The following is a 27563-nucleotide window of genomic DNA, read 5'->3' as shown; positions in this document are numbered from 1 at the left end:
AATTGAAGTAGCTGAATGGGTGCTCATCATCTTAATGACAAGATCCATGAATTCCTCACACTTATAGTTAGGGGTGATGATGAAGAGTAGAGGGGACAGCGGCGTAAGAAGCTACCGGAGCAAAGGAGGCTGGGGTTATCTTTGCCGGAGCAAAGGAGGCTGGGGTTATCTTTGCCACTAAGTTGAAGCTCGAGTATTGAGAGGACATGGAGAGTGAGGTCCAGCTGAGCTTAATGTGATCAATTCAGATATGGCGAACAGGTGGCTAAACTAGTTGTGAGTTATTTCAAGTCTTCGTGTCTTGGACTCAAGACAGCAAAGAAGTGCACCATACCACAGGAATTACAGAGCAGGAAGATTGCAATGGTTTTGTTGGGAATTAAAGCATCTGAGGAATGAGGGCGAGTAGAACAAATCAGCAGCTGCAGAGGTATTATGGCAAATGGAGGACCAATGACTTGGTTGTCAGGAGTTTGGAAAGTTTTGATTGTGGCTGTGAAGAGGTGATTTGTTTTGTCTCTGTTGGGACTCACATTGTATCTCTTACAGTTCCCTCATTGCTATAGTACGGAGATCGTCCAAGAACTCCAAGACACAACCGAAGCCTGAACCTACCAACAGTAAGTAATCAGCCTCACGTTATGTCAGACGTAGGTCTCAATACTCATCAACATCACAGATATGGGGCGGGCTTCTCCGATTCCGCGCCGGGTCGGAGAATCGCCGGGGGGGTAGCGAATCCCGGCATGCCGGAGAATAGGCACCAATGGCGCTGGCGTGGTGGTGCCGGTGCCCCCCCCCCCCGGCAATTCTCCATGCTTGACGGGCCGAGTGCCGCCAGCGCCATTCGCGTGTGGTCCTACCCAGCGGGACCTCGCCGTTCTGGCTGCGGGAGCCTATGTTCCTCCGCACCGAGCCCCTGTAGGTCTCCGCCATGTTGCGTGGGGGCTGGTGCGGAGACGGCAACCCATGCGTATGCACGGATTCCCGCTGCCGTGGTGCGCATGCACGAACCCGCGCCGGCAGTGCTGCGGCCCTTATCGGTAGCTGGAGCTGCATGAAGCGCTCCAGCGCCGTGCTGGCCCCCTGTGGGTTGGGAGATCTCTGCTCCTCGCGGCCAGGTGACGCCGTCGTAAAACGCTCCGGCGTTTAAGACGGCGTCAACACTCTGCTGCTAAAACGGAGAATCCCGCCCATGGTCTGTTGGGATGAAGTTTTCAGCATCTTTCCAAAACAGAGAAGACAACCCGCCCAGCTGACAGGATTGCACACCCACCCAATTTTAGTTCCCATTGACTTTAGGCAGGTTCAGTTAAAATTGGCCCCAAATATGTGGGCTGCAATATTTTGCTTGTCAGGCACGTGCACTGGGCAGGCCCGGAATTGGGCGCAAAATGTGCATCTGGCCACGTTCGGTTCCGGAGCACAATTCAAGCTGGCTGATCAATGAACAGGCAGCCAATGTGAAACACACGCTGGGAAAGGCTAGGTGCTGCTGGCGAGGGCAGGAAGAGGGTGGGCACCAAGAAAGGGGACGGTGCAGGCCAAACTTCTAACGTGCTCCCTCAGGGGAACAGCCTCTGCAGAACTGTCTGACAGAGCTGCAGACCTGTGAAAAATAAATAGCAACAGAAAAACTATGCAAGGAGTGTCTGGTCAGCACATTCAAACATAAACTTCAGTCCCCAGGCAACCTTTTCAATTTTATTTCAGCCCTGACTCGTGCTATGGATCGAAGTTGAAGCTAAAATGTAACGGCCAGCTTTACCGATCGGGCCATCTGCTAACCGTAAAAGCAGAAGGACCACAAAAAATTTGGTTCAATTGGCCCTTTAATAGGCTAAATTGCCTGCTTGATTGTCGATGAGCTTCAGACCCTCGCGTGTGTCCACTAATTGAAATATTGTTCACGTGCATGATGATGTTGAATTGCGCGCACAATGGCTTCTCATGCAATTTCATGCGCTTCTGGGTTGGCCGAGGGCCCACCCGAGCAACCTGCAATTCAAGCCATAAACTAAATTTGCTATGGTTTGACTTGCAGCTGCTCCCCTCTGCAGAGTTTTACTCCTTGCAAGAAATATTAAAAAGCCAGCAAAACCCCTGTGAGGTTTGCAAGCTGACCATGAGCCCTTTCTCCTCCTTGTGAATATAATAAGAACCGATCAAGCTGAGCTCTCCTCAGTTGCAGTTTTGTTTCAATAGATCTGGAGTGGCAAGAAAAATTCTGTGGATGCGAAATTAAAGTCCAGGAGGTCCCAGTCTAAGGAAGGAGACATTCACACACATTTAGCTGCTGGAGGAGAAAGAATTTGGGTATCGCACTGTTACAGGTTCACTACTGGAGTGCAGTGGCTGGTGATCTCTGGTTCAGTGTGGTTTTGAGTAAGATTACGGTTATATTCTCTCTCTCTCATTTGCTGCAGACCAGACTGGGATTGATGATGTGAAAGTGAAAGCTGTGAATGAAATGATGGAACGGATAAAGCACGGTGTCATGTTGCGGCCGGTGGCCCAGGTTGCGAAGGTAAGATCCCTGAGAGTTTGATTTATATTATCCCCCCACCATCCAGACCACTATTTTTTAAATATAAATTTAAAGTATCCAATTCATTTTTTCCAATTAAGGGGCAATTTAGCGTGGCCAACCCACCTGCTTTGCACATCTTTGGGTTGTGGGAGTGAAACCCACGCAAACACAGGGAGAATGTGCAAACTCCACACAGTCAGTGACCCAGAGCCGGGATCGAACCTGGGACCTCGGCGCTGTGAGGCAGCAATGCTAACCACTGTGCCACCGTGCTGCCCCCAGACCACTATTTTGAGGATCACTCTTTTCAATTGTGAAGATACAATATTTTCCAACTGTTTGCTGACGGCAGAATTCTCTGCTCCCGCTGGCAGCGCACCCTCGACTGTGGGTTTCCTGGCGGCAAGGGTGACTTCAATGAGAAATCCCATTGACAAGTGGCGGGAGTGGAGAATCAGTGCACCAAAATCTCTTTCCTCGCTAGCAGCGGTGGCTGGGGGATTCCACAACGGCGAACCACGTCCATAGTCTTGTTCCCACTGAGATTGGCTGAATATATTTCAGTCGGAACAAAAAGCAGAGGAGACAGCGACATTCTTTGCCTTGGCTGAGATCCACTTCAAGTGTCCGCCATCATCGAGATCATGACAATGTTCCAATGCTCTGTTGGATCACATATGCCAATGTGGTAAAAAAAACCTGAACAAATCAAAAAGCTGATATAACCTCCTCAAGCAACTGAACTATCTAAATCCTCCTAATGACAAGTGAACATTAGTACTGAAGTGCAATGCACAGTTTTGTCATGTTTTGATAAATTGTTCGATCCAAAATTCAATTAATTTGATCGCAGAAGACAAAAAAATTAAATAATGTTGGGAATCTATTGACAGGGGTTCAGAGAAGAACAAATCACCCTCCCTCGTCCTATCCCATCCAGTAAATAGCCCCAGTATTTAGATGCTATTTGGTGTATTTTATTAAAAGTAATTTGGAGGCTGGATCACTGTTCAGCAACCGCGCTTACCAAATATTTTTGAAATAGTGAACAGCTAAAAAACAAAAGAGATGCAAACTAAACATCTGAATGAATAAAGTGTGCACATTTGATTATTTTTCTTCTGCTTTTCCGACTGAATGTCGAAGAATTGATAATTGAACACAGATATTGGGTGGGATTCTCCCATCGGGCGGCTAAGTGCCGACGCCGGAGTAAAAACGGGAGTGTTTTGCTCCAGCGTCGGCACCCGTTCCGGGACCCCATTCTGCGGCTCACAGGGGGCTAGGACGGCGCTGGAGCGCCGAATTCCGCCCACAGTCTGGGATTTTCCAGTCCCATTGTGGCGGGACCTGTTGCTAGAGATTTGGCAGCCCAGGCAAAAGTCCATTGACTTTCGGCAGGACCATTTGATGCCCAGTGATGGGCGGGGCCAGAAAAATCCCACCCATTGACGTGGTAGTAGTCCTGCCTGAACCAGCCACATACTTTCCAACATCTTTTGGAGCCATGTGGCCTTTTTCAGGAATCAGTTCTCAGGGTGGCCTCCCAGATCAGAACCACTAACTGCCATTTATAGCAGGGGATAGGAGAAATTTAGGGCCAATGATTTTTTAAATAAAAGTTGACACGTTTATGATTGTTCTGCTGTCAGATAGTAAGCGCTTGAAGTGAACAGATTGTGTTTGTAAATGGTGTGAGACAGAACCCCTCACATGCTACAGAGCCACATAGTGCTTCCTAAACTCAGGGTTTAAATACCTGTTCCACTCTGTAATCTGATCAAAGGGCTGGAACACATGGGAATACGTCAACTTGGCTGATCAGATTGTGATGTTACAACGCACCTTGCCTGAGGCAACTATAGTCAAGATGGAAAGAATATTGTTAAGCCAAAGACTCTTCCATCTTTGCTCTTCTCTAGTGATTGAAAGGATTGTCTGACAGTCTCCTGAAAGGAAAACATGTTAAAGCATGTGGAAGTATAGGATTCATTCTGCCCAATAATGGCTTGTAGCTATTGGAATTGGAAGGCCACAGGCCTGCTCTCAGCAACTGTTAATGGCTGCTCCTTCCAAACAGAGGGGAAAACGCACCCTTCACTGCCTGTTTTTTTTCCCCCTGTGCTGATCAAAGTCAGAAATTATTTATGGTCAGGACTCCTAGTTTTACAACTTTGTACATCACTAGCAGATCTCCCAGGGAATTTCTTGTAGTATGTTCAAGGACACGATGTTCCATAACAAACTCTGCCTATTATTCTCTCCCAAATTCAGCATGTGTTCCACTTCCCTTTAAAACCAGAAGATCCAGTTGGTATAACTGGCACACTCTTGGGTCAATTTGAAGCCAATTGATGGTGCTGTGAGAAGTATGGGTGTAAATGAGCAGCTGCTTGTAGGTCCTTGCCACCTTCTGATGAGGAGAGATCAATGATATAAATTGGTGAGGGAAGCGATGAGGACTATTCAATTTGCATCTTTCAGTTTTGCTTTGCAACTTTGTTTTATTGTTTGAAATTGTCCTCAGGGAGAAGGTAGGAACAGATGTTTGCGTGGCATTTCTTTTGATTGAACAAATGGGACAGGTGTATCTCTCTCCATTTCCAATATTGTAGCTGTTGGTGACGCCAATGGGCCACAATGCTGGTCAGGAACCAACCTGAATTACGTTTATTTTCATAGCATTAGTCAAAATATAATGGCTAGCAAGCAAGTGTGAGCTTTAGCACCCAGTAAATGGCATTAGAAAAACAATCAGTCACAAATCGCATGCACAATATTAGTAATGAAGATGTTAGTTTGTTTCCTATTTTATTTTTTTGAGTTCTTTTGGTGCAAGTGATGGGAAATACATTGTGTAACATACTCTTGCTATTTGCATCACATTAGCTTACACCCACCCATATAAGGGAGGGCACATTCTACATTCGCCTGTCAGTATAGTCACAAATTCTAATGTGTATCAGGAGCTGGTGGAATGACTCCCCAGACAGTTTTCTGACCCTACCAGCTTGGATTCTGCTGGGAAGCCAACAAAGCATCAGCAAACAAGGACAGGTTAGCAAACCTTGGACTCTTTCAAAGAGACAACCTCATGGGTGTGTATCAGATATCACCTGGGATTCTAACGGTTGACTCTAAGCACTGTTGCCAAGTTAAACCATGACTACAGTACAGGTGAAGACAGATACAAAACTGGTTAAAATAAGGCAAGGTTAATGTCAGGAAATGTCTTTGTGGAGTTTCTGGGAATGACATTGGAGGTAAAGACTCAAGTCATACAAGAGGCAGCTGGATACCTCAATGGACGTTACCAAAGGTTTCTATGGAATAATGGGTTTGGTGGGCTGAATAACCCTGTACTTAATTCATCTGTATTTTTAAAAATAAATTTATAGTACCCAATTCATTTTTCCAATTAAGGAGCAATTTAGTGTGGCCAATCCACCTACCCTGCACATCTTTGGGTTGTGGGGGCGAAACCCATGCAAACACGGGGAGAATGCGCAAACTCCACACGGACAGTGACTCAGAGCCGGGATCGAACCTGGGACCTCGGCGCCGTGAGGCAGCAGCGCTAACCCACTGCGCCACCGTGCTGCCCTTGTATTTAATTTTTATGATCTTTCTTTAAATATTAATATGGTTGGTTTTCAAATTTGACTCCTGGACAGTGTGTCACTGTAGATGATATTTTATGAGGCATTGCACTTATAGTCTCTTTCTCTCCTTGCCTTCCTTGCTGGCTGCTCGGTGGTTTCCATTCTGAAGAGGAAAGTTAGTAACAAGGTAGGACTTCTCCTCTTCTTCTCTGACCCCCCGCTACTCCTCACCGTCACCCGCGCATGTTTTGGAAGCTCCTCTTAAAGGTGTACAATAGAAGTCACATTTAAAGGGATTGTTTGGTATCCTTTTTCGCTTAGTGTGAGGTGATGCGTTTTGGGAGAACTTACAGGGCAATGAACAGTGGGACGCTGGAAGCACAAAGGACCAGAGGGACCTTGAGATGCATGTCCATAGGTCCCTGAAGGCAGAAGAAAAGGTAGATATGGTGCTTTAAAAGGCATAACCGAGACTTGCCTTTATTAGCCAAACCAGAGAATATAAAGTGGAGATGCCGGCGTTGGACTGGGTGGGCACAGTAGGAAGTCTTAGAGTACCAGGTAATAGTCCAACAGGTTTATTTGGAATCACTAGCTTTCAGAACGCAGCTCTTTCATCAGGTGAGTCAGGTCATCAGGTAGAGGGGTTACGATGGAGCTGTGTAAAACACTCATTAGGCCACAGCTAGAGTACTGTGTGCAATTCTGGTTGCCATACTATAGGAAGGATGTGATTGCACTGGAAAGGATGCAGAGGAGATGTTGCCTGGGCTGGAATATTTTCAGCTATGAAGAGAGGCTGGTTAGGCTGGGTTGTTTGCCTTCGAGCAGAGGAGGCTGAGCGGGGATTGAGGTGTACAAAATAGGGTGGAAAAGGTGGTAGAAGTAGGAAGCATCACAGCATTTAAGAAGCGTTTGGTGAGCACTTGAAATACCACGGGCGGGATTCTCCGACTCCCCGCCGGGTCGGAGAATCCCCGGGGAACGGCACGAATCCCCCCCCATGCCGCCGGCTTCTGTATTCTCCGGCGGCGGTTTACGCTGCGCTGGTCTGGGGCCGTTGGCAGCGCCCCCACCCCCCGGCAATTCTCCGGGCCCCGATGGGCCGAGCGGCCATCATTTCCTGGCCAGTCCTGCTGGCGTGGATTGGACCTGGTCCCACACGGCGGGACCTGGCTTGTAGGCCGGCTAGGTGAGTCCTCGGGGGGGAACCGGCCCCGGGGCGGGGGGGGGGGGGGGGGGGGGGGGGGTGGCCCCACGGTGGCCGGGGCCCACCGTTATGCAGGCGGGCCTGTGCCGTGGGGGCACTCTTTCCTTCTGCGCCGGCCACTGTAGGGCTCCGCCATGGCCGATGTGGAGAAGAACCCCCCCTGCGCAAGCACGGGAACACGCCGGCCAGTCTTCAGATGCGCGGCAACCACGCCGGCGGTTCTGCGCATGCGCCAACTCGCGCCGGCCCTTCGGCGCCGGTTGGCACAGCACCAACCCCTCTGCCACCGGCCTAGCCCCCAGAAGTGCGGAGGATTCCGCAACTCGGTCGGCCCGACGCCAGAGTGGTTCGCGCCGCTCTTGGCGCCGGCGTCGGACCGACCGGCCAGTTGCGGGAGAATCCCGCCCCACAGCATAGAAGGCTACGGACCAAGAGCTGGAAAATGGGATTATAATAGATAGGTGCTTAATGGCTGACACTAACACGATGGGCCGAAGGGCTTCTTTTTGTGCTGTAAAATGCTCTGACTCTAAGGGGGGGACGCTTGTGAGGTGTTTTTTTAATATAAAATTTACATTATAAATAACACATTGAAGCATACCAGAAATTGTTTGAACATCAATCACTCAAGGAATGAATTACTAGCCCAGACTTTGCCTGCTGTCATTGAAATGTCTCCTCTCCTGTTATCTGAGACATGAGAAGACAGTTTGTGGTCCATCCGTACCTCAGGAGTGGAATAGCACTGATGCCACTTGCATTGATTCTGCACTCCTGTGATTTCTGATTGCTCTGTTCCAAAAGGATATTTTTCCCTTTCTTTTCCCCGTTCACCCCCAGCTCTGCGCTGGTTTAGCTCAGTGGGCTAGACAGCTGGTTTGTGATGCAGAACAAGGCCAGCAGCGCGGGTTCAATTCCCACACCAGCTGAGAATCCTGAACAGGCGCCGGAATGTGGCGCCTAGGGGCTTTTCACAGTAACTTCATTTCGGTGTTGTAAGCCTACTTGTGACAATAAAAAACATTATTACTATTATTATTATTAAGATGGTAATCCTTGGTGTATAATTCCACGGCACTGACTGCCCTCTTCTAGGGCGAGATTCTCCCGAAACAGCGCGATGTCCGCCGACTGGCACCCAAAACGGCACCAATCAGACGGGCATCGTGCCGCCCCAAAGGTGCGGAATGCTCCGCATCTTTGGGGGCCGAGCCCCAACATTGAGGGGCTAGGCCGGCGCCGGACGAATTTCCGCCCCGCCAGCTGGCGGAAACGGCCTTTGTTGCCCCGTCAGCTGGCGCGGAAATGACATCCCAGGGCGGCGCATGCGCGGGAGCGTCAGCGGCCGCTGACAGTTTCCCACACATGCGCAGTGGAGGGAGTCTCTTCTGCCCCCCCCCCCAGGACCCCGGAGCCCGCCCACGCCACCTTGTCCCGCCGTTCAAAAGTTGGTTTAATCCACGCCGGCGGGACAGGCAATTTATCGGCGGGACTTCGGCCCATCTGGGCCGGAGAATCGAGTGGGGGGGGCCGCCAACCGGCGCGGCGCGATTCCCGCCCCCGCCGAATCTCCGGTGCCGGAGACTTCAGCAACCGGCGGGAGCGGGATTCACGCCAGCCCCCGGCGATTCTCCGACCCAGCGGGGGGTCGGAGAATGATGCCCCTAATCTTTTTTTAATATACATTTAGAGCACCCAATTCATTTTTTCCAATTAAGCGGCAATTTAGCTTGGCCAATTCACCTAGCCTGTACATCCTTTGGGTTGTGGGGGCGAAACCCACGCAAACACGGGGAAAATGTGCAAACTCCACACGGACAGTGACCCGGAGCCGGGATCGAACCTGGGATCTCGGCGCCGTGAGACAGTAGTGCTAACCACTGTGCCACCGTGCTTCCCCGCCCTCTTCTATTCATTCAAGGGGTCATTCTTCTTGTTTTGAGTCTAGGCTACAGAGTGGCAGTGGGTAATTCAAACATATACGGGGAATAACAGCTCAATACAAGTGCTGCACTCATCTCACATCCAAGGGTGTCTTTTCCCAGCAGGTATGGGAGCTCTGGCTGATTCAGCCCCCTTGCCAGCCACAATGAACCCAGAGGAATTGCATCAATCTTTGGCCACTCTGCTCTATTTAGCTCAGTGCCCTTACCGTCTGTCCCATTGGGGGAGCCTATTGACATCAGTTTTAAAATTAATTACTTATTAGTATGAATAATTTTAAATTGAAAGTGTGCCTTAGTATCCAACATTATGTGATGCCGATTCTCTCCCTTAATTCGGGTGACAAGTTGCCATCTTCAAAATCCTCGGGGGGAGAATAAATTATCTAATTTGCATCCAAACCCTAATCCTTTGATAAGAGAGTCAGGGAGCTGGGAGAAATATTGTGCTAACATTTGAGGCATGATCTCCTGTGACTTGGTGAGAGAGGGCTGTGAACTCCAACTACGCAGATACCCTGAGGAGATAATCACTTGTGCCAGACCAGCTTGGGCTCAGCTGCCTAGACAACCTCCAGGCGCAGTGGTGGCAGTCGAGCTGCTTGGCAGGCTAGGCTGCTGCCTTAAGGATGGTCTGCCCTTAATGTGAATCAATTGAGGGAATGAAACCTTGATGTCGCTCTTGCTTTGCTATTGTTTCTATGGTTATGCGAGCTCCAATATATGTATTAAAAAAATTAGGACCAGATTGGTCAGAAGAGACCATAGTCGTGAATATCTAAAATTAGTGAGCACTGCATCTTTGAGTACGTGATACATCTGACCAATCGTTCCCTGTTGCTGGATCAGTACCTGACTGTTTGTTAAAAAAAGTTAATATTCAGCAACCTTTTCCAAGTAAAAATTCCGTAAACCTGATGGTGAGAATTATTTAATTCACGGGCTGTGAGTGTTTCTGGCAAGACACAATGTTTATTGTCCATGCCTAAACCACCCACTAGTTTCCTCGGCCATTTCAGAGGGCAGTTAAGAATCTGGAGGTCTTGAGTCACATGTAGGCCACACCAGGGAAGGATCGCAGATTCCTCCCCTAAAGGACATTAGTGAATGAGAACTAACAATCCCTTAGTTTCATTACTGACATTACTGAGAGGAACCTTTTATTTCCGGTGCATTTAACTAAATTTAAATTCCTCAGATGCCCGGTAGTGGGATTTGAACTCACAGATCTGGGGCGGGATTCTGTGAACCTGAGGCTAAGTGTTGACGCCGTCGACACGGCCTCAGGATCAGCAATTCTGGCCCCTACAGGGGTCACTGTCAGGGGTCCCGATCAGCACTGAAGCGGTTCACGCCGCTCCAGCTGCTGATCCCGGCGCGAACCGGGCGCCGCGGGATCCGCGCATGCGCAGTGGCACCGGCGCCAACGCGCACATGCGCAGTGGCTTCCTTTAATGCGCCGGCCCTGACGCAACATGGCACGGGACTACAGGGGCCGGCGCGGAAGAAAGGAGGCTGCCAGCCAAAGAGGCCGGCCCCATCAATTGGTGGACCCCGACCGTGGGCCAGGCCACATCGGAGGCTCCCCCTGGGGTCGGTCTCCCCCCCACTCCTTCCCCCCCCCTTACAGGCCGTCCCGACCCTTCCACGCCGGGTTCCCGCTGGCTGAGAGCAGGTGTGGATGGCGCCGGCGGGACTCGGCATTTTTACGACAGCCGCTCAGCCCACCCTGGGCCGAGAATCGGCGGGCCGGCCTCATAAAGCGGCCCGGCGCCGCGCCAACCACGCCGCCGCCAATGGCGTGCCGGCGTCGTGGCGGCGTGGTGCGATTCGTGTCGGTCGCGGGGATTCTCCGGCCCGGTCCTGGGCTGAGAGAATCCGCCCCTGAATCATGAATCCAGGTTTATTGGGTTAGTAACATCTCTGGATTAGTGGCAGAAACACTAGTGAGGGTGTTCCCAAACAACAGTTACTGTATTTCAAAGTCATTTGCCATATTTGAAGCTCTTTCAGATGTTTCTGAGAGCTGCAGCAGCAAATGTAATTCTTCCTTAATGGGTGGGGGGGAGGGGGGGGGCTGTTGAGGGAGGTCGGGGGACATCTTAGGCCACAAAACTCAGGCCCTGCTGGATTTCACTCAGGCCCTGCTGGATTTCACTCAATCCCTGCTGGATTTCACTCAGGCCCTGCTGGAATTCACTCAGGCCCTGCTGAATTTCACTCAGGCCCTGCTGGATTTCACTCAGTCCCTGCTGGATTTCACTCAGTCCCTGCTGGATATCACTCAGGCCCTGCTGGATATCACTCAGGCCCTGCTGGATATCACTCAGGCCCTGCTGGATTTCACTCAGTCCCTGATAGATTTCACTCAGTCCCTGATAGATTTCACTCAGTCCCTGCTAGATTTCACTCAGGCCCTGCTGATTTCACTCAGGCCCTGCTGATTTCACTCAGGCCCTGCTAGATTTCACTCAGGCCCTGCTGATTTCACTCAGGCCCTGCTGAATTTAATACAAGACCCAATTACCATTTTTGGACTCTGCATCCCAGCAGTCAGCCAGGCAAATTGAGAGGCTGGTTTATTAATTCCAATAATTGTATATTGAGGAAGAATGAGTCTGAAGCTAGACCGTACCTTAAAACAGTTTTATTTCCAGTACACTGAGGTCACAGGGCACGATTCTCAGGCCTCGTTACACTCTCGCTCAAACGAAACGAGGCCGGGAAAGGCCAAAATCGAGAACCGCGCCAGGCGCCAAACAGTTGGCGATGCAACCTGCCCGCTCCTGTAGGCAAAATCGAGTTCTCATCACTTAAACCCCATTTCCATACAATTAACGGGAGCCCAACCCTTATCCAAAGGCCTCCAGACATTCAGCGACCTCCCCAGCAAGTGCTCACGCTGGAGGCGATTAGTACTCCTTCTGAAAAACATGAACCTGGTGGAAGGGCTTCTGTGGGGAGCTGAGGAGGTGAGTAGTGATGTTTGCTCACAGACAAAGAGCCCGGGGGGTGCTAGGATTGCCACCCTTGTTCTCGGTGGGTATGGGGGACCCTCGGCTGGAGGCGGGGACCCTCCGCAGGTGTGGGTTACCAAAAGAGGGTGGGGGAGGGAGGCAACCGCGGGGCCACCGCTAACGGCACCATCATACCTCTGGATCATGTGTACTCATTCCTGGGGCAACCCTTGCCCCTGCCCGTCTGCCCCACCAACCACCCATAACCCCAGGGCTACCGAGGCTTCTGGCCATACGGCTGAAGGCTTTTGCTAATAGGGAATTGGCAGTCATGGTTAAGTGAGCACAACCCAAGTGGATTGTCATGGGTGGGTGAGCAATGTGAGAGTCTTTTCCTAGCATCCCAATCACACCTTGATGCCTGAACACAGAGCCTGAACACTGCGGGACGCAACACCACACATGCAACAGCTACCATCCGAACACCCAGGGGTGGGACACAGCTCTAGCGATATGCTCACGGCTAGAGGATGGGTAGGTGTCATGGGGAGGCGGAGATGCCTGGAGAGATGGGCCAAGGATTTGGATGTCGGCCCAACATCCGCATTGCAGAAGAAAGTGACAGAGCCATCATACTGGTTGTGCACAAGGGTGTTTAATGTGTAATACAAGTCCTCACTCTCCCGATAGCGCCATCCCCAGCCTCCACCTACACAGCACCCTCCCCCTGCACTCAGTGATCCTCAACGTGCAGCACGTAGCAAAGTGGTTAGCACAGTTGCTTCACGGCTCCAGGGTCCCAGGTTCGATTCCTGGCTTGGGTCGCTATCTGTGCGGAGTCTGCACGTTTTCCTCGTGTCTGCGTGGGTTTCCTCCGGGTGCTCCGGTTTCCTCCCACAGTCCAAAGATGTGGAGGTTAGGTGGATTGGCAATGTTAAATTGCCCTTTGTGTCCAAAAAGGTGACGCAGCGTCCGGGGGGTGGGAGCTGGTGGCCACCGTCGTCACTCCATGGGACGGATCTGGGTTGCAACTCTGCATCCCCTCCTCCCACTCGGTGCCCATAGGGCCCTGGGGTTCACCTTGGGACGGAGGGGCAGCTGGTTCGAGCCCCCGCTGCCCCTGCATCATCTGGTTCTGCCAGCCCTGGCTGTTCCCCATGGTCTGCACCATCGTGTCAACGCCCTCGGCGATGCTCCTTAGTGACTGGGACATAACCTGCAGTGCATCGTCAATGCCCACCTGCGACTGGGACAAGCTCCACAGCACCTCGGCCATGCCCATCTGAGAGTTAGACATGTCCTGCAGAAACTCATCAAGGTCAGCCTGGTACTAGGTGACATCCCCCAGTGAGGCAGACATTCTGCCAAGACCCTCAGCCATGGCCGTCACCGACTGTGCCACACCTTGGACACTTTCACTAATGATGCTGACGTTGTACACCAGGCTCTCCAATGCCGTCGCCACCTTAGCAGTGTTGGTTTAAGTGCCACTCATAGCCGGCACCATCTCCTGCACCTGTAGCCTCTGGGATACCTCCAAGTGGCTATGGGTTTGCTGGAGTGATGCTGACATTCCCCTCTGAATGTCCCAGCTGCTCCCTATCATCTCCAACAGCTCTGGGTAACTCTATACCAATGGCACAGCATCAGGCTGGGACCCAGCTGGGTCCTGGGATCCAGCAGCCTTCCGACTGCTGTCTAGTCTGGGGGTTCCAGCCTCTACCTGATGTTTATCAGCAGCAGTGTGGTGCTCACCAGATTGTACCCCCAAAGCATGTCCACTAACATGTCCCACCGAGGTGCGTGTATCTGCACTGATGGAGGGTGGGGATGACAGCTCTGCCACAACTATAATGGTTGCATCCTCGGTGCTCTCCTCCGAGGCGGCCTCCTGGGAGGCAGGAGAGGGGGCCGCCCGGAATTAGCCGGCGCCGTCGGCTGGAGGACCTGCAGGAGAGTGGACATGTGATCAGTGGGAGGGATAGGTCAGTCAGTAAGGCAATAACAACTCATGTTTGACAGGTCCTCCAGGTAGAGCCCGGTGGTTCCTCACCTCTGCAGCATCCGCCAGCCTCCGAATTGGTGACTGATCTGTCCTCGGCCACCTCAGTCACCTCCAGGGCCCGCTCCTCGAAGGAGGTGAGGGTTCTTAAGTCGGGCACCCTCCGCCAGTCTGGATCCTCTGCCGACTATTATGGAAGAGTTTTTCCTGAGGAGACACAGAGGGGGCATCATTAGCCACACGTGTGGTTCACAGTGGTGGGAAGGGGAGGGTGTGAAGGGAGGGTTGAGGGGGTTTAAGGGGGAGGGGGGTGGATGGAGGGTTGGGGGTCACATGGAGAGCTGGGGTGTGGATGCGCCCTTGGGAGGGTGGAGGGGTTGGTGCCTTCTCACTCGTGCTGCCCGGTGTAGGTTGTTGAGCTTTTATCGGCATTGGAGGCCAGTCCGCCTGGTTACAGTCCCGGCGCTCACAGCTGCCGCCACATCATCCCAGGCAGCTCTGGCTGTCCTATGGCTCACCCTCCGAGACCCTCGGGGGAACGAGACATCCATCCTGGCCTCCACTGCATCTAGGAGCCTCCCCAGGTCAGTGTCCCCGAATCTTGGACTGGTCTCCTCGGCGCCATTATTGCGAGCTAGCTGGGGTTGGCTGAACAAGTGCAGCTCATGTGCTGCTCGACCTTGTTAGCGGGAGGTGGGGGTGGGGGCGATTGCGGTCACGGTGAATCGGCTGGTGAACCTTTATTTGTGGCGAGAAGCCTGTGAGACCTTGTTGAGTGGACCAATTACCGTTGAATAACCTTCCTCGCTTGTGCCAGGAAGCTCACGGCAATTCCTGATCACTACCACGCTTAGAAACCTTTCCGGAAAATCACGCCCACAGACTCTCTCAATTCTTTGCAGGCGCCCAGAGTGAACTGGTTTGTACAAGATTCACTACGAATCCTTCCTCAATTGGGGGGACAGTTGTGATTTATTCCCAACTTAAAGTATGTATTCTATTGCAGCACAAATTCAACATCAACGTGACTGGCTGTTGGACAGGCAGTTCTGCAGCACGAGGCTGCAATATGGAATGCGGGAGAGGGAGGTCAGAGAGTTTGGGGTGCGCTGATCACCAGGGCAGGGGCTATGCAGGGATTCCTCTGCTCAATGAGTGGTTAGCAGGGTGGCAACCAGGGTAGAGCACTCCTGCCTCTCCTGGTCCACAAGCAGTGTTTGAACAGTATTTCTTCCATGCAGCAGTCCTCACCTCTCTTTAGCTTCTGGGTTTTCTGCGGCCAGCCAGTGTTCAAGCTGGAACAGAGGAAACATATTTAGGCGCACAGCCTCTTTAAAACATTGGAAATGAGGGACCTGCGTCCTTAGACCATGTATTTTTTTAATAAACATTTTATTGAGGTATTTCTTTGGCATTTCAACAGCAACAAAATCAACAATATACATAACGAGAAAAATATAAACATAGTGCAAATTCCACCTCCCGCTCCCGCAGGCCTTGCCATTACTTCCCCCCCCTAACCTACGATAATCTAACCCCTCCCTCCCCCTCCTTAGACCATGTTGACCACCTGTCTCCACTCCTGCCTGCACTAAAGCTGAAGTGGACAGGTTGGTTTTGGGATCACAATTTCTGAAAATCTGTTTTTGGGGGTTAAAATTCTCCTACTGGGTTTATAAGATGAAATGATGGAGTTGACCAGCCAGCAATGGTAAATTACATTTTTTTTTAAAAAACTGATTTCATGTGGGGTTATAACACTGCGGATAGATGCTCTGGAGTTAAGGGTTGGCGGGGGAGAGAAAAATAAAGAGTTTGCATACTGGCTAAAATGGAGGCCGCTCTTCTCATCAAAGCTCTTTGAGGTGACCCATGTACCATAGAACAGCGTGAGAACCAACTTGCACATTTTCCCCCTTCCTCCCCTGGATTCTGATTCAATTGTGGACAATGTTAACCAAGAACAGGACTGTCTGATTAAAACTCAGATATTTACAGATGGAAGGAGAAGGCATATTTTGCTTATTTAAACTGAGTTGGCAGATGGGAGGCAGCTGCAGTTGGTAAGAGCAAAATGCTAACCTGCCCCAGGGATGTTTGGAGCAGGACGCCATGTGCTCTGCAGCTGAGGGGAAGCAGTTTGCTGCGGATGCCATCATTCATACCTGCTCTCTGTTTGTTTTTACTCTGACAGCCGCCACCAGTGGACGAGAAAGCACAGGAGAGTGCCATGGACGAGCTGAAGGGGATCCTGGTAATTTAGAGAACAAATTTAACCCTCTCTTAACAGCCACAATTTTAGGCACCAGCAGTAAAGGTAAAACAACACTTACATTGATGGTCAGAGTGGATTACTCTTGTCCGCATATATCAAGTGGACATTAAAAGACCCATGGCAACAAAGAGAGTCGCTACCCGCTCCCTCACATCGAGCGGTCTTCTCTGAGCCTCCAGTAACTGCATTGCTATGATTAATATACTTGGCTTCCTAAGATGGTAATCTTGCTACTGAAGAAGCCCTGTAAAGTAAGAAAAGACTGGGATGTTTTTCCAGTCATAATCAATTTAACTTACTCATTTGCGCAAGTTATTCACCTCACTGCTTTTTGTCAGACCTTGCTGTAAAGAATAAGTATTGCTGTGTTTACCCACATAACATAGAACATAGAAAATACAGCACAGAACAGGCCCTTCGGCCCACGGTGTTGTGCCGAACGTTTGTCCTAGATTAAGAACAAATTAATCTACACCCCAACATTCTACCGTAATCCATGTACCTATCCAATAGCCACTTGAAGGTCCCTAATGTTTCCGACTCAACTACTTCCACAGGCAATGCATTCCATGCCCCCACTACTCTCTGGGTAAAGAACCTACCTCTGACATCCCCCCTACATCTTCCACCATTCACCTTAAATTTATGTCCCCTTGTAATGGTTTGTTCTACCCAGGGAAAAAGTATCTGACTGTCTACTCTATCTATTCCCCTGATTATCTTATAAACCTCACTCAAGTCTATAGTTTCCACGATGATTATCCCTGCTATTTTTCTTAAACAGTGGTACCACATTTGCTATTCTCCAGTCCTCTGGGATTTCACCTGTAACCAATGAGGATACAAAGATGTCAGTCAAGGCCCCAGTAATTTCCTCCCTTGCTTCCCTCAGTATTCTGGGGTAAACCCCATCCGGCCCAGGAGACTTATCTACCTCCTCCTTTTTGATGTTAATATGATCCAGACTGTCCACACACCCTACCCAAGAATCATCTACCACAAAGGGCATGAACTGTGCTTCAAAGTAACTTGGTGTCAAGGATTTTGGAATGGCTTCTGAGAGATGTGACAAAATGTCACACGGAAGCATATTTGTTCTTTCTCTGATACCCCATTCCAAGTAGTCTTTGATTTATGAGTGCTAAAACCCTGCCGACCACTGGTGCTGAAGTCAACAGGCTGTGATCACAGCCTACCTGTGAAGGCCAGTAGTGCATTGTTAGCTGTGAATGCCACCCTCCGCCAGTGGGGGGAGTGCACAGCCAAACTGGTTAAAGTAGTCTGGGCTTTTTTTTAAGCTGACTGAGAATCACACATTCATAGTTCCGTTAAAGCCACACTCGCAACTTTGGAGCAAGTGTGCATGCAGGAGACTCGTGCATGTGCCGTTGTCTGTTGCAGCCCAATGCACCACATAGATAGAAATGGAAACGAAACAGATTAAAGCATCACTTCCAATGGAAGCTGTTGTCAACATAAACGGAATATGAAATAGCCCACATTGCCTCTGGTACCTCATAGTTTGGAAACTACGCAGAAAGGCTTTTCACAATTCCCCTACGCCGTCACTTCTGATACAACACTTCACTGACTCGAGCAGCAGCAACTTCCATTTTATTTAATGCCTTTAAAGCAGTAAAACATATCGCAGGCCACATCACAGGCGCATTGTCGAACAAAATTTTACACTGAGCTGCAGAGGCAGAAGTTTGAACACAAGAAAGCGGTTGATTTTAAGGAGCATTTTACAGGAGGAAAGAGAAATAAAAAAGTGTGGAGGTTTAGGAATTAAATTCTAGAGCTTAGGACCAGAGCAGCCAAGTGCACGACCGCCAATGGTGGACCCGTGGTAGGCCAGAATTGGAGGAGGACAGAGATCCGGGAGGGTTAATAATAATAGCTTATTGTCACAAGTAGACTTCAATGAAGTTACTGTGAAAAGCCCCTAGTCGCCACATTCCGGCGCCTGTTCGGGGAGGCCAGTACAGGAATTGAACCCGCGTTGCTGGCATTGTTCTGCATTACAAGCCAGCCGTTTAACCAACCCCTGGTTGTAGGACTACAGGAGGTTACCGAGATCGTGAAGGGGCCAGGCCATGGAGGGATTTGTAAACAAGGATGAGGTTATTAAAATCGTTGCCAGGCCAGGAACCGATGTAGGTCAGCAACCACGGGGATGATGGGTGAATGGGATTTTGGTGCGAGTTAAACATTTTGGGTGAGCACAGGTTTACGGAGGTGGGAAGCTGCCCGATGAGCTTTGGAATATTCGAGTCCAGAAGTTACAAATGCCAAGTGACGGTTTCAGCAGCAGAAGAGCTGAGAGCAGCGACAGGCAATGTCTCAGAGATGGTGCTCTTGTTGATGGAGAGTTTTGTGAGGGCCACGAAGAGTCCAACACGAGTTTGTGAGTCAAACAAAACTTAACTTTATTTACACAAATATTCACACAGCACCAATAGTTCGCTACTGGTCTTCTCTCTAGCTGGTACCTAACTTGCCGGCTCTATTTATACAACAGAAAAGGCTAATTATTGCCCTGCCTGCTTATCGGGAGAGCTCATATTCCCCAAGATCCATGAGGTAACGAATTGTCCCTACCCAATAGGATCTGTGCAGGTTACAATAGAGAAGATAGGCCATGAGAAACCCAGGTCAATGTCAGAGAGGTTACCATGGTTACAAATAGTTCTCATTCAGCCTCAAACTTTGATACTAATAATGGCACTTTTTGCTAAAACAGACATGCTCAGAATGTTCTTCTCACTCAGCTGCTGTACTGATTGTAGAAGATTATCTGAAACCCATTCACGGTGTTGGCCGTGGTTTGTGCAGATTCTCTCCCAAAGTTACAGTGATTGAGCAGGAGAACCTGAGGGAAATACCCAGTGACATTTATGACTACCGCAATAGCCAAACCAAATAAAACACCCTCTCTATTGCCAATGTCCACTAAACAAAAAACCCCTATCAATGGGACATTATAACACTCCCTTTCTATAAAATAATCTTTGATTGGAAACTGTGTATTCTATTATTACTGTCATATAAAAATTCCCCTTACTATAACTCACCCTGTCTCTTAACAGTTTTTGTCAGGCCACACAACAAGGCTGTTTAAGTGAAATATGCGGGCATCGCTTTGTGTTTGACATTTGTCAATTTCCCTTTCTATTTTTCAGCAGACGTTTTTAAGAAGCGGGAAATTCCTTGAGATTTAGCATTAGAGTGAAGGAAGACTGCTACTGGCTTATTTTCTCTCTCCACTCAGCCCCTGAATACAGGGGGCGCGATTCTCCGCTCCCGCGCCGGTTGGGAGAATCGCCTGGGTCGCCAAATTTTCCCGCGACGCCGGTCCGACGCCCTCACGCGATTCACGGAAGCAGCCCGATCGGCACAATTGCGTTTTGCGCGCCGCGGTCCAGTGAATCGCCCGAGACAGTCAAAATGGCGATTCACCGGTACCATCGCGATTCTCCGGCCCGGATGGGCCGAGCCGCTGCCCAAAACGGCGGGTTCCCCCCGGCGCCGTCCACACCCGGTCGCTGCTGGCGGGAACAGCGCGGGAACGCTGGGGGGGAGGCGGCCTGCGGGGGGGCGAGGGGGGATCCTGCACCGGGGGGGGCCTCAAATGGGGCCTGGCCCGCGATCGGTGCCCACTGATCGTCGGGCCAGCCTCTCTGAAGGAGGACCTCCTTTCTTCTGCAGCCCCGCAAGATCCATCAGACATTTTCTTGCGGGGCGGACTCGGAGAGGACGGCAACCACGCATGCCAACCCGCGCATGCGCGGGTGACGCCAGTTATGCGGCGCCGGCTGCGTCATGTATGCGGTGCCGCCTTTACACGGCACCAAGGCCTGGCGCGCGTAAATGACGCGGCGCTGCTCCTAGCCCATTATCGGGCCCTGAATCGGTCGGGATAGGGGCTGTTTCGCGCCGTCGTGAACCTCAACGGCATTCATGACGGCGCGAACACTCTGCCTCCATTTCGGAGAATCCCGCCCAGGAACCTCCGTGTCTTAATATTGCTTAATATTGAATATTCCCTTTTCCCCCAAGTCACCCACATGATGCACTCTACATTTCAAAACAGTTTTCTTTAGGTAAATCAGTCAGTAAGGAACATCATCCAGACTCGACTCATGATCACGAAGCAATATTGTGACTCGGTGTTCTGTTGAGCGCAGCAGACACAGTCAAGTGAGAAATAGGAGCTGATTTTTCTGATTTGAGCTTAATTACTATGGTCAGGAAAGAGGCAAATTGTTGGTGAATGCAAGGTCAAGATACAGAGGCAGACCTGCTGTCAAGGCATATATTGAATTAACAATGATGGGTTCTCGTAAATTATTCACATGATTACTTTGGCGCACACTAATATTTTCACATTATACTCAGATATATTGCTGTTTAGCAAAATACTCTTAAATAGCCTGATCATTTAATATTTGTGAGGAATCAGACAAAATACTTCTGATTATAATGCAGACTAAGATAACACACCCTTCATGATAAAACTATCTGAAATAGTGCATCCTTTTATTGTAGCACATTGATATATCCTTTTACGTGCGGAGTCTGCACGTTCTCCCTGTGTCTGCGTGGGTTTCCTCCGGGTACTCCCGTTTCCTCTCACAAGTCCCGAAAGACATGGGGCAGGATTCTCCGACCCCTCGCCAGGTCGGAGAATCGCCGGGGCTGGCGTGAATCCCACCCCCGCCGGTTGCCGAATTCTCCTGCACCGGATATTTGGCGGGGGTGGGAATCGCGCCGCGCCGATCGGCGGGCCCCCCCCCCCCCCGGCGATTCTCCGGCCCGCGATGGGCCGAAGTCCCGCTGCTGGAATGCCTGTCCCGCTGGCGAGAATCAAACCACCTCTCTTACCGGCGGGACAAGGCGGCGCGGGCGGGCTCCGGGGTCCTGGGGGGGGGGGGGGGGGCGCAGGGCGATCTGGCCCCGGGGGGTGCCCCCACGGTGGCATGGCCCGCGATCGGGGCCCACCGATCCGCGGGCGGGCCTGTGCCGTGGGGGCACTCTTTTCCTTCCGCCTTCGCCATGGTCTCCACTATGGCGGAGGCGGAAGAGACCCCCTCCACTGCGCATGTGCGGGGATGACGTGAGCGGCCGCTGACGCTCCCGAGCATGCGCCGCACGGCAAAGTCATTTCCGCGCCAGCTGGCGGGGTGCCAAAGGCCTTTCCTGCCAGCAGGCGGGGCGGAAATAAGTCCGGCGCGGGCCTAGCCCCTCAAGGTGAGGGCTCGACCCCCCAAGATGTGGGGAATTCCGCACCTTTGGGGCGGCGCGATGCTGGACTGATTCACGCCGTTTTTGGCGCCGGTCGGTGGACAGCGCGCCGATTGCGGAGAATTTGGACATTCTGAATTCTCCCTCTGTACCCGAACAAGTGCCAGAATGTTGTGACTACGGGCTTTTCACAGTAACTTCATTGCAGTGTTAATGTAAGCCTACCTGTGACAATAAAGATTATTATTATTGTTAATCCTTCTCAAATAACACACGCCTAAATCTCAGTATGACTGTGTTACACAACAAACTGTTACACACGCCCAAAAACACACGTCTCTCTGATATTACATATTTAAAAATAAAGGGCGGGATTCTCCCCTACCCAGCGGGGCAGGGGGTCCCGGCGGGATGGAGTGGCGTGAACCACTCCGGCCTCGGGCCGCCCCAAAGGTGCGGAATCATCCGCACGTTCAGGGGCTAGGTCGGCCCTGGAGTGGTTGGCGCCACGCCAACCGGAGCCGAAGGGCCTCCGCCGGCCGGCACGAGTTGGCGCATGCGCGGGAGCACCAGCGTGTGCTGGCGTCATCCCAGCACAAGCGCAGGGGGAATCTTCTCCGCGTTGGCCATGGCGGAGGACCACAGCAGCCGACGCGGAGGAATAGAGTGCCCCCATGGCACAGGCCCGCCTGCGGATCGGTGGGCCCCGATCGCGGGCCAGGCCACCGTGGAGGCACCTCCCGGGGCCAGATCCCCCCGCACCCTTCCGAGGACCCCGGAGGCCGCCCGCGCCACCAGGTCCCGCCGGTAAGGACCTACTCTAATTTACGCCGGCAAGACCGGCCGAAACAGGCGGCCACTCGGCCCATCGCAGGCTGGAGAATCGCCTGGGGGCCCGTTGCTAGCGGCCGCCGACCGGCGCGGCGCGATTCCCGCCCCCGCCAAAACCCCGGCGTCGGAAAATTCGGCAGCCGGCGGGGGCAGGATTCATGCCACCCCCCCCCCCCCCGGCGATTCTCTGACCCGGCGGGGGTCGGAGAATCCCGCCCATTGCCTTCATTGCACAGACTGACATATGTCACTTCATTGTAATCCTGATATATCTCATAACTCTCATTGCAACTCTGTCAAATAACACAATCCTCTCTGAATACTGGGCAAAATTTAATCTTGCGATGGCAGTCTCGCCCATGAAGGCCTGTGTCGCCTCCTTTAGGGATGGTCCGATGTAATTAAGTGCTCGTTAGGCTTCCCAAGGATCCAGGACCCCGGGATGAAAATCCCACCCGCCGACAGTTGCTAGCCATTTGGAGGCCATTACCTCTCCAATGCCGGTAGCCGCACTGGTAGCAGCAGCTGCTGTTGCTAAAGTACCCAGGATTGCCAAAGGACTCAGGCATAAGTGATTGCTAGGTGGGGACAGAGGGGTCCGAAGAAAAAGTAGGGAGGTGGTTTTAAAACCTCTCCCCTCCACTTCCAATGTTGGGTCCCTAATAAGGTATATTAATTCTCCACAATGAGGTGAATCTGAAAAAAGAATGCCGTTTTGGAGGCACACTCGTGTAATCTCGTTAAAAATAGCTAAATGGCTGCCACAGTTATGAGAATACTAGCCACAGCACTTTGCAAAAGAGGTCCCAAACATACATTAAGCTCCTTCTTAACCAAATATGCAAAGGGTCTAATGCCTGCGTCAGGCATTGACCAATGCACAAGACTTTACCAGTATATCAGGTGACATATTACCTGTCTAAAATGTACATGCGTAGGCACCTAGTTTGCACCTTTAAAACTGGTACGGTACCATCAACATGCTAGGCACATGCTAGGCCCAAGTCTTTGTGCCACAAATAAAGAACTGCACTTATACATGTGTACTACTTAAAGCTATAACTTATGAGTTAAACTTACAAGTTTGAGTTTGATGTCAATAATTTGTGTGTCTGCGGTTGGTCACATTTAGTGTAACATATAGAACCATAGAAAGAGCACAGAAAGAGGTCACTCGGCCATCGTGTCTGTGCCAGCACATAGTGCATCTGATTTCCCACTGTCTGCTCACAGGATTCCATGAAGAAGAGCCCAAGTCGGGGGTTTCCAGATGTAAGTCAGAACAAGACAGAAAATGAGCTGGAGGTTGTTCTGAGACGACGGCGGAAACAGACTTCAGATTACAGTCCGAAGGGTAACGAGTCGCTAACACCATGGATGTTTGCTCTTTCCTCAGTTTTCAGTTGGTGAACATACAAACCCAGCTATCCTTGGCTGGAGGCTTAAGTATCAATAAATCTCACCATGCATGATAGTAACATCCATTGTGGTTGCTGCAATAGTTAAAGAGAAACAGCACATGAAAATACTCAAACATTTGGTGCTCAGTTCCATTTTATGTTGAGTTAAGCAGTAGCAGAGCTGCAAATGGTCTCAGTACCTCTGAGCTGGGGCGACGGTGGTGGTGGTGGTGGTGGGGGGGGGGGGGGGGGTACCACCAAGCCCTGGATTGTGCATGAGTACACCTGTTGGGTCAGAATGGAATCAGTCTCAGTCTCAGTCCACCAACCTTCTCTCGCATTTATCAGTAAGGAAGCAGCCTTCTGGCCTATACCAGTGCTCTGAAACAGATATTTACTTAGTCCACTTACCTTGCCCTTTCCCCATGCCATTTGAAATAATGATGTGATCTAATGTTTATATCCCTGTCGTCCATAAGACATCCACTCATCATAACTAATCTTTGTTTTCTGTTCTTCAACCAACTTCCTCACTATGCTGCCTCCTATTCCTTTTAATATTCTGCATTATAGTTTTGCCACCAAGCTCACTTATATGCCTTTTGAACTTCCATATATAGACTTTAACTGTACAATGAGAGTCACAAACAGGGGTTCTGCTTTTTGTTGTGCAGAGAAACTTCAGTCCTTGTGCTACTACCCCATTATACTGCAAACTTAAAGACAGGAATCTGCTTTGTGGACACAACCAATAAGTAAGAAAAAGTATTGTTAATTGTAACACTGTATGAATGAGGGGAGTTTATGCTGTCCTATCTCTGACAGATGGAAATGAAACAGATGCCAGCGATGTTGCCTCTTCCAAATCCCTCAACCTGAAGGACAGCGACGAGAGAAAAAGTGATAACCTGGAGCCCAGTCCTGTTCACCAGGCTGCAGCAGCAGAGGAGCGGGATAGCAAGGAATCAGGAAGGTAAAACTTGGAGATGTATCTGGGCTACAACTGTTAGTTCTCTCAATGGAGCATGAACACACATTAAATTAGGCCCCTGTTTAAACTAAAGTGATGGTCAAGGCTAATAGGTGATCCTAGGCGGGATTCACAATGCCCATTACCAGTTAAGAGCTTCCAGTCTTTGAATAAAATGTCTCTGTTCAACTTGAATCATCTTCATGTGTACTGTCAAAAAAATAAACAGTGTATAAAAGTCATGAAGTATTTCAGTTGAGGAAACAGCACATGAAAATACACTTATTATTGTGATCAATAATAAATACACTTGAAGCAGCATGGTGGTGCAGTGGTTAGCACTTCTGCCTCATGAGGCTGAGAACCCGGGTTCGATCCCGGCCCCGGGTCACTGTCTGTGTGGAGTTTGCACATTCTCCCCTTGTCTGCGTGGGTCTCACCCCCACAACCCACCGTGCGTGGCAGCGCCAGAGTCCCAGGTTTGATTCCCCGCTAGGTCACTGTCTGTGCGGAGTCTGCACGTTCTCCCCGTGTCTGCGTGGGTTTCCTCCGGGTGCTCCAGTTTCCTCCCACAGTCCAAAGACGTGCTGTTAGATGGATTGGCCATGATAAATTGCCCTGAGTGACCAAAAATTAGGAGGGGTTATTGGGTTACGGGGATAGGGTGGAAGTGAGGGCTTAAGTGGGTCGGTGCAAACTCGATGGGCTGAATGGCCTCCTTCTGCACTGTGTGTGTATGTTCTAAACCTAAAAAGATGTGCAGGGTAGGAGAACTGGCCACGATACCCCCATAATTGGAGAAAAAAAAATTGGATACTCTGAATTTATATTTTTTTGAAAATAATAAATGCTCTCTGTTTAGAATATGTTATTATTCTGAGTAAATTATACCGAGAGAGCAATGGCCCCAAAATTCTGAGCAGTGCCAAAGCAGAACTCCAGATAGAACAAAGAACAATACAGCACAGGAACAGGCCTTTTGCCCTCTAGAGGCTGGAAAGTGGAGTAGAACCAGGCTAGGTTTGGAAAATGGGGCAGAACCAGGTTGGGTCAGGAAAATGAGGTAGAACCAGGTTGTGACTAGATTCCACCCACATCATTGCTTTTCCCATTTTCTGGTAGGCTATCTGCAGGAACCCATTATGTCATGGGGCAAGTCAGTGGGAGTTCTCGGGCTTCCACCCTTTCAAAGAGCCCTGCCAGCTGAGGGCCTCAGGAAAGACCCAGTACCTTCCGAGTACTAAGGTCCTGGCACAAACAAAGAGATTTAAGGCTTCTTCTGTTTTTGGCCCGGGAACAGGTTCAAAATCATCTTAGGGGAATGTCTGAGTACTGCTCCACCTATTTTGGCAGACTAGGAACCTTGAATTGCCCTTACGGATGCAATGCATTCATTCCAATCATGCTAACGATCCCTCCTGGTATAAATGCTTTGTATCTCAGAGCAATGCAAAGATGACACTAGTTTTTAAATGTGCAACAGGTTTATTTACAAAAGTTACAAAATATCTGTGCAATCACAAAATGTCTGCACTCATGCTCACAGCTCGGCCTCTAGGTCTTTCTGTTTACTTTAGCTCTGAGTCAATATCCAGGCTTAACCAATCAAGTACAGTGAGCATAGATTAGTTATCAGACTCATATAATCAAATACAGATGAATTAAACCAATGGACACACCTTCCCAGCAGGTTAGGCTAGAGTCAGCAGCCTATGCTTTGAGCAGATGCAGGCTCTGCCCTGCTACGCGCCAACATTTGCAATCTGTTGCTCCCAGGTTGGAAAACATTCATCGCCAGGAGAAGAATTATCAATGCTGTTGGTGGAAGGGAAGTGAATAGAACATATGTTAAATAGCATTTATCTGTGTACACAGAGATTTTTGTGATTCTGTAATCTACTCCCTTACAAACGTAAATGGAATTCAGGTCTGGGCAGTCAAACAGTCACTGATTACGATACTCATCCATTTTATTGTGATAAGAAAGAACCAGCATTGGTTTTATCATACCATTGAGACCATGGAGGGAATGGAGTGCATTATAGAATCATAGAACTTACATTGTAGAAGGAGGCCATTTGACCCATCGACTCTGCACCGGCCTTTGGAAAGAGCACCCTACCTAAGCCCACAGCTCCACCCTATCCCCATAACCCAGTAACCTCACCTAACCTTTGTTTTGGACACAAAGGGCAATTTAGAATGGCTAATCCACCTAACTTCAGCTGAGTAGGGGGACAGTGCGAACATATCTGTCAGATCATGTGCACCTGACAGCGCGGGGGAATGGGGGAGGACATCCGCTCCCAGTGGCTGTCAAGCTTTTGTCACCTGTCCTACTATCTTCTTAAGTGATTCAGCAACAAAAGGCACCATATATATGTAAATGGTTGTGAAAGTCTACTTTGCTCTGACTATTGCCTCCTTTTTCCACACGATTGGCAGCCTTGAAGTCAGCTGACTAGCCCCCATGTTATAGAATTCCTTCACTAAAACGTTTCTCACTCCATTCCCTTTCCTCTAAGACCCCTATTAAACCCAATCTCTTAAAGAAGCTTTTGGTCACCCATCCTAAGTGTCTTTTTCTGATTCAGTCCTT

At 50.2% G+C, this 27563-nt stretch overlaps 1 protein-coding gene across 2 annotated transcripts in view; it reads left to right on the top strand.

Annotated features, from left to right (window-relative positions):
* LOC140426796 (shootin-1-like) overlaps window positions 1–27563 on the top strand; it is a 230059-nt gene that overhangs the window by 187748 nt on the left and 14748 nt on the right. The window contains exons 11-16 of one of the 2 annotated variants that reach the window (XM_072511978.1): window positions 550–620; window positions 2427–2527; window positions 6302–6319; window positions 16439–16498; window positions 23828–23948; window positions 24820–24967. In XM_072511978.1, the coding sequence (XP_072368079.1) occupies window positions 550–620; window positions 2427–2527; window positions 6302–6319; window positions 16439–16498; window positions 23828–23948; window positions 24820–24967 (519 nt within the window). The remainder of the gene's footprint in view (window positions 1–549; window positions 621–2426; window positions 2528–6301; window positions 6320–16438; window positions 16499–23827; window positions 23949–24819; window positions 24968–27563) is intronic. The other variant, XM_072511979.1, reaches the window with a different exon arrangement.

The sequence above is a fragment of the Scyliorhinus torazame genome, chromosome 7, assembly GCF_047496885.1.
Source record: "Scyliorhinus torazame isolate Kashiwa2021f chromosome 7, sScyTor2.1, whole genome shotgun sequence".
In the NCBI taxonomy this organism is placed as follows: domain Eukaryota; kingdom Metazoa; phylum Chordata; class Chondrichthyes; order Carcharhiniformes; family Scyliorhinidae; genus Scyliorhinus; species Scyliorhinus torazame.
Note: the sequence above shows the minus strand (reverse complement) of the source record. Positions and strands in the feature narration are given on the sequence as shown.